Source organism: Poecilia mexicana, unplaced genomic scaffold, assembly GCF_051168715.1.
Source record: "Poecilia mexicana isolate PSO_F unplaced genomic scaffold, ASM5116871v1 scaffold_3, whole genome shotgun sequence".
NCBI lineage: Eukaryota > Metazoa > Chordata > Actinopteri > Cyprinodontiformes > Poeciliidae > Poecilia > Poecilia mexicana.
The window spans coordinates 24,532,606-24,552,035 of NW_028263372.1; the positions used below are offsets into that span (position 1 = coordinate 24,532,606).

Here is a 19,430-nt window from a genome sequence, read left to right on the forward strand (position 1 = left end):
GATAATTTGTAGATTTTATTGATGTGCACTTTGCACATTAGTATTAGTGGTCAACAATGTGAAAGATTATTTTAGGATTTGGGATTAAACTACAAAAAGTTTAATATACCATTTGTCATTTACAGATGAGGTGGTGTTTCCTGAAATCCACACAGGGTTCCTATTAATATATAATTTGCTATAATTTGGCAAGTTTCTCAGTTTCAGCTCTTCCATTAGTAAAATGTTGGCTTGGAAATTAAACTTTTTTCTTGTGGAGTTCCTGCACCAGACTCTGTGTTTATGTGAAATTAATTTATTCAGTTAATTTAATTACCATCACTTCAAAAAGTTTCTCATTACTTGAATGAAGAATTGGATAGTAACTATTTACATTTACTCTGAGTATTGTTTTTAAACATTTACTTTTATGAATATTTTTAACTTTTACTTGACTCATTCTATTATGAAGTGTTGCTGGTCTTACTTGAGTAAAATTTCTAGATACTCTACCCAATGTGAAAAACTTCACTGAATGAAAAAAACAAACGTTTTAACGAAAAAAATGACCAGACAGACGTGTATGGTAAGTCTTGTTAAAGTTTCATACATTTTTTTATTGAAAGAAACTGATTTGAGAAAAAATTATTTTGACCGAATTTGTTATTTTGTGTTATTTATATAAGTTATTGTAAATTCTCGTCCTTAAAATACCTAAATTTCCACTTAACTTTAAATTTAGAACATGTTGAAGTCGTGCTACTCTTGTACAACGTTATCTGAGATGTTTGGGGTTTTCGGCTTCCACTGACTCCGCCCACACTCACATGACGCAGGTCACGTGACGGGAAACCTGTTACTACGCCAACCGCCCTCTTCCCCCGCCCCCTCCCCTTGCAGACAGTCAGGCTAAACGGAGGGAGGCTAGCAGTTAGCTTCAACTGGCAAGACGGCGAGATGGTGAGTATAAAACCAAGACATGGCTGACAATACATTGAAGTTATTTTACTTTTAAATAAATATTAAAAACACCTTAACACCGCATGGGCCTGTAAAGTGAACTGGACAGCAGAAATTAAAGTCTGTCAGGGATAATCTTTCAGGGTTGGGCTAATTAGCATCAGTATTAAGCCGTTTTTCTGACATGTTTCAGCTTTCTAACTACTCAGTAGCTTTTTAAAACGGTCCTCTCAACTATTAATGTTTAGTGGCTTTATTAATACGTGTTTAATTTGTGTGTAGGTGCAGTAAGTGAGTTTTGGTAATGTGCCCTGGTTAGCTCTCTGGAATGTGAAGTTGAAATGTCACATGCACTGAACAACTGCAGCAGCCCTTTAAATTCCTTACAATAAATCAATAATCTCTGTCGATCATGAAGAAATCTGCTTGTGTTGTGAGTTCTCAGTGGCTGCACTGTAAAGTTTTTCTGTTCACCTCATTGATTCCTCCTGTGCAGCTGACTGACGTCCTGATGACTGAGCTCATTCTTCAACATCTTTAGCTCCTGCATGCTGCAGCATGTGTCAATGCAGCTGGTGATGATTGGGGTTGTTGTGGCAATATCAAAGACTGCTATTATCCTTCAGTCTGGTTTAGCAGTTTGGGGAATTTGACTTTAAAGCACAGAAACTTATTATTCCCACGTCCCACAGTAATATAGTGTGTAAACAAATCCTCCTACTGTAAGTGTAAGCTTTACAAATGCTGAAAAAGGCACAATATGCATTTAGGAAGCCAAAAACTGTAATTAAAAATACTGTTTCTCCACAATTTTGGTGTTAACACAATATCTGTGGCACTTCTCGGGTGTAATGTGCTTTCTTTGTTTCCAGAGTTTCCTGGGAGGATTGTTTGGGCCGGTATGTGAGATAGACGTGGTGCTGAATGACGCGGAGAACAGAAAAACAGCCGAGTTAAAGACAGAAGATGGAAAAGTGGAGAAACACTACCTATTCTATGACGGAGAGTCTGTGTCTGGAAAGGTAAACATGGTTCTTTTGAGCAAAATTCATACACATTTTGTATTTATGTATTATCACTTCATACTTGTGAAAAATAATCATTTTGTTGCCATTTTTTGTAACCCTTGTTGCATGAGTTTGTTTTGACTGGAGTTATGTTTTTTTCAAGAATTAAAAATGCAAAAATTTAGTAGTTATGATCCCTATTAAGTCATTAAATCAAATGAAATTAATACATAAAACTGCAGAGATACAACAGTGAAGGTGAATAATGCAATGCAAAACCCAAAAAGCAAAAACCGGTGATTGATATGAGACAGAAAATATTCGAATCTCACTGCAAAAACAACATGGAAATGTAGTTACATGGTCAAAGGTTAAAGGTGTCTACGTAACGCCTCCTGATATTTAAACAGGGTCAAAAGTATTTGGGTTTGATCTTTTACATTCAGTTTATTTACATTGCACATATTTACAACAAGTGTCATAACCAAGCCTGAAATTCAACTGTTTTATTTAGGATTTACTTTATTTGGACCTGTTGGTCAAAAATAGTATTTTTTTTTATATCATGTTGTGTCAAACCTTAAGTAGACTAATGTTATGTGCAGAATTATTCATAAACTACAATATTTAAATGATGATTTTAAAAATAAGGGGTGTGGCTGTTTTTAATCAGCAGTAAACTGTCCTTACAAACACATATTCGATTTAAGGCATTTAAAGTTTTAAATTCTGATACAAATGCCTTACTTTATTTATTGGGCCAGTTTTAACTCAGTGCTTATAACCAGAGTAAGTAAATATTTTAGTTACTTGATTTTTTTTTCTTTCTTGTATATAATTTATTTCATTTTTATGATCTGTGCTTGTGTTCTGTCATGTCTAATGTTTAATCTTTATCAGTGATTCTTTACGTTTTTAGGAGAAAAAAAATAAATGTATCTCTTCAGACAATGATTTGTTGAATTGTTGTGATTTTAAGTTGCTAACTTAATGCTAAACAATCAGCACATAATAAAATAAAGGACATTTTTTACTCTTTGGTGTGTCCAACACTTCTGAAATAGGAATATGGGACCCAACACTGTCGACATGAAGCTATTAATAAACGTTGACACAATTAATTTTCCCTCTGCAGGTGAATCTAAATGTGAAGCAGGGAGGGAAGCGGCTGGAGCATCAGGGGATCCGCATCGAGTTTGTCGGACAGATAGGTGAGCCGGCTGGGCCTGATTTATAATTCACATTGTTGCTGGTTTACTGTGTTCTGGATGAGATGGAAGGTTTAGACTTCATTCCTGACCTGCGTTTCTGTTGGTTCGCATGTCGTCATGTGGTTTATGAAGCCATATTTTCTCCATGTTGGCAGGAGGAATCGTTTCATGATGGTGTGCTCCTAGTTGTATTGGCTCAGGTTGCACACATTTCCCGTCTGTTTTGTGTGTTTATCAGACAGCTAAAGCGTTACACATGTGATCTATATCGACACATTCACAGTAGTGCAACAGATAGGTTTGCAGCAGGAGGCTTTCGGCACAGTAAGGTTGGAAAATATTTTCAGTAAGCAAACAATTAAGGTGTGCAGAAGCTAACTGCAGTCAAAATAACAGGATACGTCTCGCTAATTTCAACCGGAGAATATATAAGATTACTTAATTTAAATTGTAAATATATGCAAAACATTTGGAAAACTTAATTTAAAAAAAAAGCCACGTTTGACATGGTTGTTAGAGGTGATTCTCTCTGACCAGTTGTATTCTTCCCTCCAGCGGAGAATTAAAACTAATGAAGTTAAAGTATAAACACATCATCTGCAAGCAATAATCAATCACTAATCATTCTTTCTCCGTTGTCTCAGAGCTGTTCTCTGATAAGAGCAACACCCATGAGTTTGTGGACTTGGTGAAAGAGCTGGCCTTGCCTGGAGAGCTGACCCAGAACAGAAGCTACGACTTTGAGTTCATGCAGGTGGAGAAGCCTTACGAGTCCTACACCGGAGCAAACGTCAGGCTAAGGTTTGCCAGCAACACCTGCTGGGCTGCAGCTCACATCTTTGTGTGCATTTTTTACTTTGCAGGTATTCGAATATAAAACTACCCAGGCTCAACCTGCTGGGTGCAGACAGTTTGTAGGAACATTGTTCAAGGTTGTCTTGCTGTGTTGCCCTGCTGAAGGGCAGCAAAGGACCAGTAAATACTGGTGTGATTTATCCTGGGATCTGAAAGTATAGCTCTGTGTGTTTTTCCTTCTGGCTCAACAGATCTGAAATAGTTACTAGGACTGAATTATAGAGTTGTGAAAATATTTCCTTATGGGAAGCAGAGATAATTTGCATCATTATAAATGCATCTGCCTCTTATTTGGTTTTTTCATCACTGAGAAGCAATGATGAGAATTGTGATTTATCTTAAATAAGAATCTTACTGATTTTTGCAACCCCCCAAAACTGGATAAATGTTTGGGATCATTTCTATTTTTGAAAATATGATTGAATGCATTTATTGTGCTGTTGAATTAAGCTGTTTTGCTGAAGTAACCAAATTGATAATGTGTAAATTTTACTTACAAAAAATTTCCTTAGGGCTCAGCTTGTAGGAATGACCCAAAAAAGCAGTGTGAGGAATCTCTAAATATTTTTTATCACCACTTTGATTGTTGTTACTACAAATACAAAGCATGTTGCAATGGACAGAGGATAAAATCAATTAAGACCTTAAACTCTGTATGCATATTATAGTTGAGTGTTATACCTGCTTCTACATTCATGAATTTACTTTAACCTCGTTTAGTAAAGATTTAGGATGTTGAGGTTTAACGTTTTGTTGTGTTTTTGTCACAGATATTTCCTCCGGGTGACAATAGTCCGCCGTCTGTCTGACTTAATAAAAGAATACGAGTTAATTGTTCACCAGCTGGCCACTTATCCAGACGTAAACAACTCCATCAAGATGGAGGTCGGCATCGAGGACTGTCTTCACATCGAGTTTGAATACAACAAATCCAAGTAAGAAAGATGGCGTAATGTTTCAACTTTCTAATGAAACACCTTCATTTTCCAGTGAGTGTGAGGATATTTCTTTCTGCTAGATACCACCTGAAGGACGTGATCGTTGGGAAGATTTACTTCCTCCTGGTCAGGATTAAAATCCAGCACATGGAGCTGCAGCTCATCAAGAAGGAGATAACAGGCATAGGTATGAATCCAGAACAGCAGCACTTAAAAAAATAAAATAAACTCCATCGAAGCACAACAATTAATACCAAAACTTAATTAATTAGTTTGTTTTTGTCTCTTTCAGGTCCGAGCACGACAACCGAGACGGAGACGGTTGCAAAGTATGAGATCATGGACGGCGCTCCAGTTAAAGGAGAATCAATCCCGATCAGACTCTTCCTGGCAGGTAGGTCCTGGCTTCTTCCAAAGCGTGTGATGATCTGCATCGAAAGCTTTGCTGCAACTATAAATCACCGTCCTGGTGGTGTTGGCTTATCGCTGGCTCTGCTTTCGCCAGGATATGACTTGACGCCCACCATGAGGGACGTCAATAAGAAGTTCTCTGTTCGCTACTTTCTCAATCTGGTGCTGGTGGATGAGGAGGACAGGAGATACTTTAAACAGCAGGTAATTCACATGGACACATCATTTCTAATACTCAGAAACAAGCAAAGACCAAAGGCTGACTTTAAATATTTGGACATAAATTTAAAGTTTTTAGCCTAGCTACTGCTGCAGAAGAAATGCCGTTTTCATACTTTATTTAATAGATTAATGGTTCAGATTTCAAACAGAACGAACGACACTCCTCAGTTTTACATCAGTTTTTGAGAAATTTCCTAATGTTTTACTTTTCGAACTGCGCCATTTTGCACAGGATATTTTGTTAATCCTGGTCTCAACACATTTTCAGTTTGTGACAATCATTTGCCTTTTATTTTTTTTATCATGTGATGATTCAGTACGTCATAATTACTCAGAAAACACTGATTTCTGTGTAAAACAAGCACATTATAATTGGATACATAATAGTTGATGAGTTCATGTCAACAAACTGCAACATTAACATCATTGGAGATAAAGTTTGAGGAGATTTTATTTCAGCTGTTAAAGGTCATTTATCATATTTTTTTTTTTTTTATATTTTTACTTCTTTTGAATTGTATTCAGGCTTGTTAGTTATAGTTATACTAATTTCCATGTCCAAAGTGGGAGAAATGTGTTTTCTTTTAATTAGCTTAAGGCAGCTGCGAACAAAGTTGATGTTGGGATCACTGAACTCCAGCATGAATGCATCACACAATGTCTGTTCAAGATAAAAGCAGGGATAGAAAATCCTCCTGCTTCAATTTGAGTTCATAAAGTGATGATTTATGTGGTTATTTAATCCAGTGATGAAGAGGAAGTCAGGAGAGCAACAGCTGGGAGGCAAAACTAGCCAGAAACTTGTGGACGGATTTAAAAGTTCTCTTTTGTGAGACCAGACTTTTATTTACGTGACAAAAACTGTTTAGCAATAAAATTCTGGTGGTAGATATTGTAACGATTACCAGCGTTCTTACATCAGCTCTCCCTTCCCTCTGACTTAATGTGTCAGCTGGATATTTTATGTTAGAGGGCCATACAAGTCTCTCATCTCTCCACATAATCAATCTTTGCTTTACAGGTTAGGGTTTATCAACCTAATGTAGCTGTCAAAACGTTATAAGACATTTATACAGTTACATACTTTAAGTCTTTCTACAGATAGTTTTCTACATACAAAGCAGATGGAAAGGAAGTTAAATTAGCAGATGAGTCACATATTCTCAGACTTTTGTGCAGCTTGTCATTTTCTTCTGCTTCTCAGTTTTAAGTTTTGTTTTGTTAGCTTTAAACTTTTAGGGTTTAATCTAAAAAATGATCATCAGTTTGTCTCTAATTACAAAAATTATTAAATTGGAAATTTAAACAGTTTTGTCATAAGTTGTCTATGAACATGACTGCAGATTTTTTTTCTTAGTATGCAAATAAAAATCATAAAACTTTTACAACAAACATACAAATTCCTCAGAATCAATTGATTTTAGCTGTAAACCCAGCTAAACTTGAGATCTGTTGTTTCTTAGAGCGGCACTGCAGGTGCAGCAGCAGCTTGAATACTGTTTATAAGTGTTTTGACTTTTCAGCTGCAGTATTTTTGCTTTTTTCACTTTTTAAATTACATTTTTAAACCTGATTCTGTTTGGTGGAACTGTGCACCATTAACTCCGTCCTCCACTTTTGTGTGTAGGAGATTGTTTTGTGGCGAAAAGCTCCAGAGAAGCTGAGGAAAAGAAACTTCCACCAGCGCTACGAGTCGCCCGAGCCCAGAAGCCAGCCGGTTTCCGCAGAGCAGCCGGAGATGTGAAGGTCACCCGGGAAAAACTGAAAACTCACGCAAACGCATCACAGCTCCTTTCTGCAGAACAGCCAGAGGTGTGAGGGCTGACGCTGCTCTCTCCATGGACTGAGAAATGTCTGTCAACACAAACACACATTAGTAATCCTCAGACTTCCCTTTCCCCCCCACAAACCCTGCTCACCACTTCACAGCTTGGGATGTGAGCTGCCACCATCGCACTCTCAACTAGAGCTGAAAAACACACAATCAGATGCACACAAATGCAACAACACAAGTCTGCTGTCGAATGTTAAAGCTAACGTGAAGAGCAGCCCTATTAGAAAAGACGGCCGAGTTAATTCTGGCTCCTCTGGACTATAAATACACCAAGCAAGCACACATACATGAAGCCATACAGTCTCAGCCTGCTGAGTGCAAAAAGAAAGAGGAGGAGAAGCTGGCTGCAGACCACTGCAGCACTTCTTCTGAATCAAGAGCTTCTGGACTTTCTCTCACACGTTTCTGCACACTTTACATAAAAGTAACGCTTCGTAGAGTCTGCATGAGCTGCTCGGAGAACGAAAGGCTTCAAAGACCGGAGGAGGCGACAGTTACGCTCCGTATTTATGTACACTACCTGACTGTGAGCTGCCGTTCACTGAGCTGGAGAGTCAATGATGTCATAGTGGAGCGGGTTCATCACTACAAAGATGTTACAGCGGTTTACAGAAGTTCTGCTTTAATTAGGGAGTCAAGTGCAATAAGTGTCCACAACAACATAAAACCCACACTATAGTTCTCACTTACAGAAAAGCATAACTCCACCTCAACGTGACTGTGGTTGCCATTCAGAGCTTGATTTCTTTTTAACATGAATTAGCTTAAGCTGATTTATTTAGGTCAAACAATCTGCAGGTTTTTTGTTTGACTGTCACAAAGCACTACAGATATCGAAGAGAAAGCATTTTATTCTTGCCAAGATTGATTCATATGTCGCTAAAAAGTGTCTGTCAGGCTACAGCAGGAACTTGTGTAAATGAATTTAAAGGTCATGACATGTCAACGTCTTCGCACAACGTCGTCTTCGATCCTTCTCAGTTCTGTTTTTGACTGAAATACTGTATATTTGCTACGGTGGGATTGGTTTGCTCATATTGTTAAAAATGAAAAAGCATTTCAGGCTGTGTTTGGTGGATGATAAGGTTTTAATTTCATTGCTGAAATTCTGTCAATTCCTATTTAATTAGAATGAAGGCATTCAGTGATCACAATGTGACATTTGTCCTTTGCATTCACATTTTTTCTGTCAGCTGACCAGTCCCTCAGTGTGAAACATTTTCCTTCTCATTTCAACAGCTCACAAGTTGAAGTAGCGCATCCTTCCACTTTTACCTGGAAAACACGACTCTGTTGTTGCTGCATAGCTGCTAGCCAGAAGGATCAGCCTGTATATTTACTGATCTTGTTAGTCTTCAGGGGTTAAAGCTTTTTGAGCCCGCTGGTTCGATATATCCAGAATAATATCGTAATAAACGGTTTATGGCTTCTGTTGTAACCACAGGAAGGGATGTGCTTTCCATACACTGTAAATGCAACAATGTTCCACTGTGACGCTCAGACCTGTGGTTTAGGTCTTGCTTTAATGACACTGTAACCAGTCCCATGTGATTTCTGCCTCCAGCTCTGATCTGTGGACAGTTTGCACTTTGCTCTTCAGTGCTGTACTTTGTGTTGAAGGGGCATGTTTCATGAAAGTTATCATCACTCAAGGAACAACTTCACCTCAGATTTTCTGAGTCTGTTTTTCTTTTTCACTACACATTTTAAGTCGGCTTTATATGTTTATTTATTTTTTGCTTCTTATGTTTGGTGTTGCATTCTTTTTCAATTAGATTGAACAGACAACTCTACAGTTCAGGTTTTCACTGTCCTTATATTCTAGTTTTGATCATGTAATCTGCGACTATTTTGTGTGGAAACCGTGTAATTTATTGAAAAAAATTATTTTTTTCTTTTTGATCAGAATTTGTTGGGTTTTCTTTACGGTCAAAAACACTTCAAAGCCAACAGTCTCTGCCTCTGTTTTCTGCATGTCTGTCTACTCATGTCATTGCGTGACTGTGTGTATGGGATAATGTGTGTGTATATATTCTATACACCAAACTCAAATATATAAAGCTAAAATCATGAATAAAGCAGATTTATACTGAACTTAGTTTGAAAAACTTTGTTTTTGTCTTTTTTTTTTTTTGCAGTCTAAAAATTTGGAAATGATTCAACTAATTTTAATACAAAAACTTTTTTCTGTATATGGCCCGATTCTTTTTTGATGTCAAGAAGCCAGTCATAATTTGAAACTGCCTTAAATTATAATTTTCCAACCTTTTGAAGGTATTTTTCCTTCTATAAGACTAAAAAGATGCATGAACGCTTAGTAAAAAAAAAAAAAAAGTACATAACTCATGTAGAATTTAAGAAATTCGTTATCCTTTAGTTGATCAATCGCCATTTTTCAGGTTCAAGAAACTGAAACAAATTACTTCTAGAGCCAAAAGTACTGCAATTCAAATTCATGTTATTAGATAATTTTTTATCTTAACACTTAAGCTATGTAAAAAATTACATATATATATATATATAGATATATATAGATATATATATCTATATATATAGATATATATATCTATATATATATATGTAATTTTTATGTGTGAATAACTGCATTTAAACAAACTATTTTCCAATTCAAAAAAAAAAATTTGTCCCAAAGGGAAAATAATTGTAACTCGTAAATATCTATCGAGACCAGCTTCTTAGTTTGATAAGCGATCTTCGAGATCAGCGTCAAGGGTGTCTTTATATATGCCTCATTTGTGTATTTGTAAAATGCCTACTAACTGGCGTATTTTTAAATAAAATATAATTACGTAATATTAGAATATTACGTTAAAATAGACTTCTAAAATATTGTTTTCGAAAATATGAAATAAATAAATTTCGTTCAAAATTTTTATACAGGCATATCTGTTGGCAGAGCGGTCCTGTACCACGCTGGTAATACCAGAAATGTGTTGACCGTCCTCTACTGTGGTTTGTTGTGTGAGCTAAATATTTCTCGCAGTTTAACAGTATGGAGCGGTAATAACAACTTCTAGAAAGGTCCAGAGAACCTACCGAGGCTAGGTTACATATCCGCCCGCAGTAATGTCAGCGAACCGCACCGTGTACTTTGTGTTTTCTCGGCTTCAACGCCACTTCAACACCCGGACTGCTCACACCACCGCAGGCGGCTGCAGAGTGATTTCTGGTTCTAGGTTGTTGCTCCAGCATCCTCTGCCTGGTTCCGCGGTTTGCTGCAGAAATGTTTCCTCTAAAAGCGTCCCCCCCAAGGCTCCGGACACCTCGTTGTTTGTCCCCGTCTCGCTGAAGACAGACGACCCGGCTGATGGGACCGTGGGAGCAGAACTGACGCAACCGCTGGACAAAAGTGATCCACAGTTTCTTCTTTGTTTTGGAGGGATATTCTGAGCGAATGTTGATTAACAACGGCGATAACTTTATTTAACTGGTGTTAACATCTGCTCTTATTCTTGCGATTTTCAGATGAGCTGCTGAAAGTCTTGAACAAGTTTTACAAAAGAAAAGAGATGCAGAAGTTGGCAGCAGACCACGGCCTGGATGGTGAGAATACAAACTCTGACTGATGTGATCCTCTAAGGATTTACATGCAGGTCTTTGAAAAAATGTTCAACCATTTAACCTGGAATTTTTCATAACCTAATCCTGCTTTAAGCCTCTCCACAACTTTCTCACTGACCCGTCTGCTGTGTTCCTGATCTTCATGGTGTTTGTTTACTAATGTTCTCAACAAAGCTATGAGGTCCTCACTAAGTAGCTGCATGTATATTTAGATTAATTAACACACAAGTGGACTCTGTTTACCAATTAGGTGGCTTCTAAAGACAAATGGTTGAACTGGAGTTATTTAAGGGTCACAGTTACGCCATACTTTAGATTTAACTCCTGTATAAAATTCCACAATGAATTATATGTTTATATTGTGTCAAAGTAAGATGTATTCATTAATACCCATGTAAGAAGTTAAGTGTTTCAGCTGCACAAACAGTAATAAAGTATCAATAAATATGAACATTTTCTGGATGTGTGAATATCTTTGCACTGCACTTCGTGCTGATATTCATGCAACTTCATTCACCTTTTATGATTAAGTAATTTTTCTCCAAACAGCTCGTCTGTTCCACCAAGCCTTCGTCAGCTTCAGGAAATACGTTCTGGAGATGACGTCCCTCCCTGCTGATCTGCACATCATCCTCAGTGACATCTGCTGCAACGCAGGTGCGCCACTTCAGGTTTCTACTGATTCATTAGAATAACGTTCACATTTATTACATAGTGTCTTCTTTTTCTCCCCAGGTCATATCGATGACATCTACCCGTACTTCATGCGTCATGCCAAACAAATCTTCCCCATGCTGGACTGCATGGATGACCTGAGAAAGATATCCGACCTCAGAGTCCCAGCAAACTGGTAAACATTTCACTTATTGTTCCACATAAATCAGTGGTTAAATAATAATCAGCTAAACATCGGCCTAAACAAATCATAGAGCAGGGGTCTGCAACCTGTGGCTCTTCTTCCACAATGTCTCTAAATGGCTATGATGCAAATTTTAGCTGCTTTTTAGTTTTTCATGGAATAATCACATTTAATTTTTCTCACAGAATGGCACGTAAAGTATTTTTTCTAGTCGGCTATTTGTTTTTTACACACATTTCCACAAATATCAACATGCGACAGAAGGAAATGTATTTGTTGTGTTTTTGCAATTTTTTTATTTCCATTATCTTAAAACTGAAAAAAAGAAACAATCGGCTGCTTTTTTTAAATGACCACAGATTTCTTACAATAGATAGTTATTGAAACATGTTGATTTTTAAAAGGTAATGTAACAACTGCGCCTCTAAACAGGTTTTATTTTGCTGGACTTAGAGTCAAAAATGACTCTTTGGATTTCAAAAGTTGCACACCCTGATCTAGACCTAAATCCAAGTGAGGATTTTTGTCAAGGCCTGAAAATTTCAAATCCTCAGATCTTCTTCATCCAGGCTAACTTAGTTTGAGGTATTTTCTAAAGAATATATCTAACTGTCAGTCTATAGATGTGAAAAACTTGTGGAAATATATTCCACAGACTTGCAGCTGTAAGCTGTAAAAGACTGTTCTGAAAAAAGGGTGGCTGAATGAAAATGCATGCAACAAATGCAGCACATTTTGGAAACCATGTATTATTTTCTTTCCACTTCAAAATGATGCACTGCATTAAATCCCTGTAAAAGTTACACTAGTTAAAGAGCTGAATGTTTTGTGTTTACACCCACCAGGTACCCTGAGGCCCGAGCCATCCAGAGGAAGGTGATCTTTCACTCTGGACCCACTAACAGCGGGAAAACCTACCATGCCATCCAGCGCTACCTGGCGGCTAAGTCTGGGGTCTACTGCGGTCCCCTGAAACTTCTCGCCCACGAAATCTTTGAGAAGAGCAACGCCGCTGTGCGTCCATTTTTAATTTTCCCATCGCAGTTGAAGAACCGTTGTTGCGAAAAAATTAAGTAGCAGAAGAATGATTCAAAACATCTTAGCTGCCTAGATCAAGCAGTAATGTTTTGCATGTTACCTAGCAACCCCGGCCGAGCTCAACCCTGTTACCTAGCAACCCAGTTTCTAGGTTTTGCCTGCTGACTTGTTTTATTCGATCTTAACTTGTTGAAGGAAGCTTCACAAGTCGCCTTAACTAAAGTGTCTCCAAAGAATATTTCAGCTTCCTTTATATGCGTTTACATATTGTCATGGTGTCGTTTGATATTAACGGCTGTTCGTGTTGGGTCGTGTGTCTGTTCTGCAGGGTGTACCGTGTGACCTGGTTACCGGGGAGGAGCGGACCTTCGTAGACCCAGAGGGCCGAGCAGCCGGACACGTGGCATGCACCATCGAGATGAGCAGCGTCAACACACCCTGTAAGTCGGTTTTGAAGGAGAATGTGATGATTTATTGTTTGATTATTATTACTGTTAAACTGTTAAGATTTTTGTTCTCCATTTATTTTCTATGACTGGGGGGAAAAAGTTTGTCTAATTTCTATCTTTTAACCTTAAACAAGTAAGAAAAAATTATAAAATGAAAGTAATTTTTTTTTTATTAAATTATTAATATTGAGTTTATAGTATCTGGTTTCCCTTGTAATTATATCTGTAAACATTGTTTCTAACTATGGATTAACCTTTAAATAATGTCTTATTTTCTGTCTGCAGATGAGGTGGCTGTAATCGATGAAATCCAGATGATCAGAGATCCCTCCAGAGGCTGGGCGTGGACCAGAGCTCTACTCGGTTTGTAACATTTAAACAGAAGCTAAACATTTCTACTCTCTCTCTCTCATGCTGTGATGTGTCTCTGGTCATCCTCTGTTATTTAAGTTCCCTTTGGGATGAGTAAAGTATTTTGATTTTGTCTTGGTGTAGGTTTGTGTGCCGAGGAGATCCACGTGTGTGGAGAAGCAGCAGCTGTGGACTTCATCCAGGAGCTGATGTACACCACCGGAGAGGAGGTGGAGGTGAGACTGAAAGGGAAACTTCCTGACAATAAACCAATAACAATATATAGACACGTAATCACGTAAATGAAATAAAGCAAAAAAAAGGGGGAAAAAAAGGTTGGTGGAATCAACTCACTCACTCTGGTTACCTAGCAACAACCTGCTGGGTAAAAAAGAACTTTCAAGCCCCCCCCCCACCTGGTTACCTAGCAACAGCTTGAGTAACTGCTGCAGAAGCAGTTTAAGTTCAGCCACTGCGCCTCATGACTGCGTAAAAATTAAAAAAACGACAGTGGAGTGAAAACAAGAACGGTCGCAGCACTAGTTTGACACTATTTCAGATATTTAAAACAAAAAAAAGTGAATCATTAATTATCGACATTGCCAATAAACTGATATGAAACACCTGTATTGTGATACCGCTGGTTTTAACCCGTCGGTGTCGGTCGGTTTCACCGCCTGACCCTTCTTCCCGTCTCACCGCAGGTCCACACCTACAAACGCCTGACTCCGTTCTCGGTCCTGGATCACGCTGTGGAGACGTTGGACAACCTGAGACCAGGAGACTGCATCGTGTGCTTCAGTAAAAACGACATCTACTCTTTAAACCGACAGATCGAGGCCAGAGGGCAAGAATGTGCCGTAATTTATGGTAGTTTACCTCCAGGTGAGTGTGTTAGTGAGGCACATTTAAGCTGGTCAATAAACCGAATATCTAACTGAATATTTGATTTGTTCACATGTTGGTGTTTTAAATGTTTAAAAAGTGATGTGTCGGTGGATATAAGATAAATTACCAAATAACATTCATTTTTGGCACTCTATTCGCTGGTCATTTTTCTCCTTTTTTTCTTTCTAGCATGTAGAAAACAAAAATATGACAGATAACCAGTGTTGTTTTAGATTGTAAGCCATTAAATATTACAGGAAGCTTTGTGTGATTTCAACTTATAAAATACTTCATCTAAGATGTATTAAAAATACAGAAACATGCATTAATTTATGTTGAATGCTGGCATCTTTATTGAAGAATTGAATGTGAAAATAAGGTGTATTTCAGATCGTATTGAGCTAATTAATCCTTTAAAAACCCTGTGAATACTTTATTTAATGTGATGAAGTAATAAAATAGGAATTTTGTGTGTCAGACTTTATAAATAACCGTAAAGCTTCAGAACATCTTAAAAATGTTTGAAATATACAAAATTATCTTTAAAGCTGCTGTCTGTTTGTAGAAATCAGTGGTATTTTTACACTTTGTTGTTCTATTTTGTTGTTTAATGTTATAATATTATTATTACTACATGCTACATTTTTCTGAACTTTCCTGTGAACTGCAGGCACTAAACTGTCGCAGGCCAAGAAGTTCAATGACCCTGACGACCCCTGTAAGATCCTGGTTGCTACGGATGCTATCGGCATGGGCCTCAACCTGTAAGTGACAGGCAGTTTTGAACCATTAAGGTATTTTTTATGCAAACAGAAAATTGCTTGCAGGAAACCAAAGGGAATTTCAGTTACACCACCTGAGGTGTTTCTGATCTATTTAAATACAGTTGATTTGTATTTATGTGCAATTTAAACACACATTTAGATGAAATCAACAGCTTGAGTCAAAGTAAGGAAAACAAATCACCTCACGTTTTTTTGTTTTGTCTGCTTATCCTCCTTCGATGCTGTCCAGGAGTATAAAACGTATCATCTTCAACTCCCTGGTGAAGCCCAACATTAATGAGAAAGGAGAGAAGCAGATGGAGACCATCAGCACATCGCAGGCGCTGCAGATTGCAGGTCGAGCAGGGAGGTCCGTTTCACTTCTGTTTCCTCATTTTGGACGTCTGGAAAATGGCTCTCCTCTTCGTCGGGATGAACTTACTGTCCGTTTCCTCTCTGTTGCAGATTTTCCTCCGTTTTTAAAGAGGGAGAGGTCACGACCATGCACCGAGACGACCTGCCTGTGCTGAAGGAAATCCTCAGCCATTCTGTTGATCCTGTAGAGGTGGTTATTTCACACACACTCACTGGTCTCACCAGCAGTAGAGTCAGAGTGCATCACACCGTGAGTCCATGCTTTAAAACCTTGTTTTTCTCAGACTGCAGGTCTCCATCCCACTGCAGAGCAGATAGAAATGTTTGCCTATCAGCTCCCCGACGCTACGCTCTCCAACCTTGTAGTGAGTAAAGCAATGAACCCAATCCTGCTCTCACTTCTACATTTTGATATTTGAGAGGTTTAACTAATCACAGAAGCATTATAATATTTTATTGGCTGCAGTTTCTCTTAGTTTTCTCTAAATAGATGCAATTCTACCTGGTCTAATGCTAAAATAATTCACATTTATTTTCCTTTTTCTGTAAAATTCATCAAACTATAAACTCCAAACAAACAAACTGGTCTTTAATTCTCTTTTTTTTTTAGTTTAATAAACATCAGATAAATGTTATTTTAACCCAAAAAAAGAGGGGTTTTTTTACTGCATTTTTTCCAAAAGTTCTTAGACTTAATAAAAATCACAGTCGATCTTAAGAAGCGTGATCCATTTGTCTCTGCTAAAAACCAATAAAACATTTAAGTTGAAGGGTTAACCGGATCCATCAGAACCAGACAGGTTTTACAGGAGCTGGAAGTTTTAACCTTCAAACTATAAAACAAAAACAGCTCAGGTTAAAATAACAGGCGCCACAAATCCAACATTTTTACTGCTTCTCAGAATATAAAATCACCTATAATTTAAGCAATAAAATATGAAGTTCAGAAGCTAAAATATATATAATTTCCCCATTGGTGGCAATTTCTACTTCGTGCCACTAGGTGTCAGTATATTGCCAACAGCAGCTGCTTTCAAATGTAGATAAGAAGCTTGAAGTTTTATTTTTTTTACCTGATCTGGTTAAAAACAAAACTAAACAAGTTTATCAAGTTCTGCAGCACTGGAAATAAACTTTTCTAATAACAAATATTTCTTCATTAAAAGCAAAATAATTGGGATTTAGCAAAACGTTTGTTCCAAATCTGATCATGTTCAACCTGGTTAAAAAAACTGTAAGTTCTGATCAACACTAAGGAAATAGTTCCTCGATTTGTTCTGTGTCCTTGTTTTTCAGGACATATTCGTCAGCCTCTCTCAGGTGGACGGTCTGTATTTCGTCTGCAACATTGACGACTTCAAGTTTCTGGCTGACATGATTCAACATATTCCACTCAACCTGAGGTCGCGCTACGTCTTCTGTACAGCGCCCATTAATAAAAAGCAGCCTTTTGTCTGCACCTCCTTCCTAAAGGTAAGAGGAAAAGCTGCACTCAGGAGGAATGGATCAGATTCATGATGGTTTATTGAGGAATATTAAACTGGAGGTTGTAAAATAAGTGTTTTTATAGTCGTAGTGCTGAAGGTTTATGGCCATATCGTCCCGACAAATCTCCAAAATAAAAGTCTTGATTCAACCTTTGGGATTTAAAGCACTGTTGCTGCTGTGTTGCTACCAATCAGCGCAGAATAACTTAACTTCCTGTTGAAAAGAACAAGCTGCATCTTTGATGACCTCCTCTGCCTGCACAGCTTTGCGTTTCTCATTCAAACCTTGTTTGCGTTGCAGTTTGCGCGTCAGTTCAGTCGAGACGAGCCTCTGACATTTAACTGGGTCTGCCGCCACATCAGCTGGCCCCTGGCTGCACCCAGAAACATCAAGGACCTGGTCCACCTGGAAGCCGTGCATGACGTTCTGGATCTGTACCTCTGGTTAAGGTGATCAGCCTTCTTCGCACGGGATTTAGTGTCTGAACGCTCACAGATCTAATCCTTCCTCCGGTTTTCCGTAGCTACCGTTTCATGGATATGTTTCCGGACACGGCCGCCGTCCGAGGAATCCAGCAGGAACTCGACATCATCATCCAGCAGGGCGTCCGAAACATCACCCGTCTGATCCGAGCCAGTGACCCGAACCTCAGCGACCCGCTGCAGCCGCAGGGCCAGCCGCCGGAGCAAAACGCTGCAGCTGCTGCCGGCAGCAGAAGCAGGAGCCGAGGTCAGAGAGGCTCGGCAGAGACAACGGAGAAATCTCTGGCGAGCCGCCTGGTGAAAGATGGACTGCTGACTCCGGATCTGCTCAAACAGCTGCAGAGGGAGTGGTCCAAGAGCCTGAGGCAGGAAGGCGGGGGTCAAAGTTTATTCAGTGCAGAGCTTAATAACAAGAGCATCAAAGGGAAAAGAAAGAACAAGAAATAAAAGACTCAGAACTGTTAAAAGTTAGCGGATGCTAATCATGAATTACTGGAGATGAAAATATGGCAGTTCCAAGTTTAGAAAAATACCTGCGAAACCAGACTTCATTCCCAGGTTCATTTGTTCTTTATTCCCTTCTTTCTTTCCTTACTTTCTTTTCTTCTATGTATCCTTGTGTCCTACTTTTCATTCATTGCCGTCTTTCCTTCCATGTCTTTGTTTCTTTGCATTATTTGGACCTATACTGCAAAAACATGAAATCTAACCAAGTATTTTTGTCTAGTTTCTAGAGCAAATATCTCAGTACACTTGAAATAAGATAAAACTAACTTACAAGTGACTTTTCAGCAAGAAATAGAGGCTTTTTTAAAGTAAATAATTCCTTAATATTGATGAAAAAGTTTTAGTTTCATTGGCAGATTGACTTATAACAAGAAATTTTTCCTTGTTATAAGTTATCTGCCAACAAATGAGTACTTATTGTTATCAAGCCTCCATTTCTTGCTGAAAAGTCACTTTTAAGTTAGTCTTATTTTAAGTGTGCTCAGACATTAGCTCTAGAAACTAGACAAAAATACTTGGTTAGATTTTGTTTTTGAAGCGCAAGTAGAACTGGGAACTCTGGGAAGTTGAGTCTGGGAAATGCTGGAATTTATCCATTAACGATATTTGGAAACTCTGAAACAGGACCGACTGGATGGACGCAACAGCAGGTTTTACTTCTGGACATTTGGACCGGGTCGAGAGTCGGGGATGTTAATATTTCCACACTATTTATTCACTTAATATTCGCTACAAATGGGTGAACTCAAATAACTCCTGTTAACTCCCAGCTGCTGAGTTAGTTTTGCAACTTGAATAACCTGAAATCGCAGAAAACAACTTTCCTGTGTAGCTAATGAAGGATTCGGTTGGAAAGCAGGAAATCAGTGGCGTAAAAGTTGTTTTATATTCCCTTTGATATGTGGGTTTCTCCCTGCTCGGTTTATTCATCACTGCAGATTGGTTTGAGCTAAAATAATCATTGTAAAGGTGAAATTCTGTATTTTTCATGTCTGTACATATAAGCAGATATTTGCAAATAAAAATATTTTTAAAATATTTGCATTTTTCTAGGATCTCAATATGAATCAATCATTCCATGTTATTTCACTCAATTGTTTTATATTTTTAATGATATTCTTAGAAAAAGGAGATAAATCGCTCTTTAAATTTGAATAAAGTTGCATCTAACGGGTGAAAACAATGCACTAATAAACTTTACTCCATTATGACTCAGTGAAGGAGGGATGG

At 38.1% G+C, this 19,430-nt stretch overlaps 2 protein-coding genes across 2 annotated transcripts; both read left to right on the forward strand.

Moving 5' to 3' along the window:
* Positions 1 to 810: 810 nt before the first annotated feature.
* vps26a (VPS26, retromer complex component A) lies at positions 811 to 9,512 on the forward strand (the record flags this gene model as incomplete). The annotated part of the gene is made up of 9 exons (XM_014995482.2): positions 811 to 939; positions 1,812 to 1,961; positions 3,082 to 3,157; positions 3,802 to 3,958; positions 4,783 to 4,947; positions 5,031 to 5,137; positions 5,243 to 5,344; positions 5,456 to 5,565; positions 7,211 to 9,512. Coding segments are annotated over 9 exons (1,113 nt in total), but the record flags the coding sequence as incomplete, so codon positions are not given.
* Positions 9,513 to 10,350: 838 nt separating this feature from the next.
* supv3l1 (SUV3-like helicase) lies at positions 10,351 to 19,238 on the forward strand. Its single transcript, XM_014995480.2, has 16 exons — positions 10,351 to 10,787; positions 10,904 to 10,981; positions 11,549 to 11,656; positions 11,735 to 11,849; positions 12,704 to 12,872; positions 13,225 to 13,336; positions 13,631 to 13,708; positions 13,841 to 13,932; positions 14,401 to 14,581; positions 15,255 to 15,348; positions 15,599 to 15,718; positions 15,814 to 15,913; positions 16,008 to 16,088; positions 17,020 to 17,196; positions 17,512 to 17,660; positions 17,735 to 19,238. Exons 1-16 carry the CDS (start codon positions 10,505 to 10,507, stop codon positions 18,138 to 18,140), a joined length of 2,343 nt encoding a protein of 780 aa, XP_014850966.2. The 5' UTR covers positions 10,351 to 10,504; the 3' UTR covers positions 18,141 to 19,238.
* Positions 19,239 to 19,430: the final 192 nt, after the last annotated feature.

Coding starts and splice junctions, on each gene's coding strand:
- supv3l1 (XM_014995480.2), top strand. CDS start 10,505: ATGTCAGCGAACCGCACCGTGTACTTTGTGTTTTCTCGGCTTCAACGC. Junction 13,337..13,630: donor GAGCAGCGTCAACACACCCT/GTAAGTCGGTTT, acceptor TTCTGTCTGCAG/ATGAGGTGGCTGTAATCGAT. Junction 15,914..16,007: donor ATTCTGTTGATCCTGTAGAG/GTGGTTATTTCA, acceptor TGTTTTTCTCAG/ACTGCAGGTCTCCATCCCAC.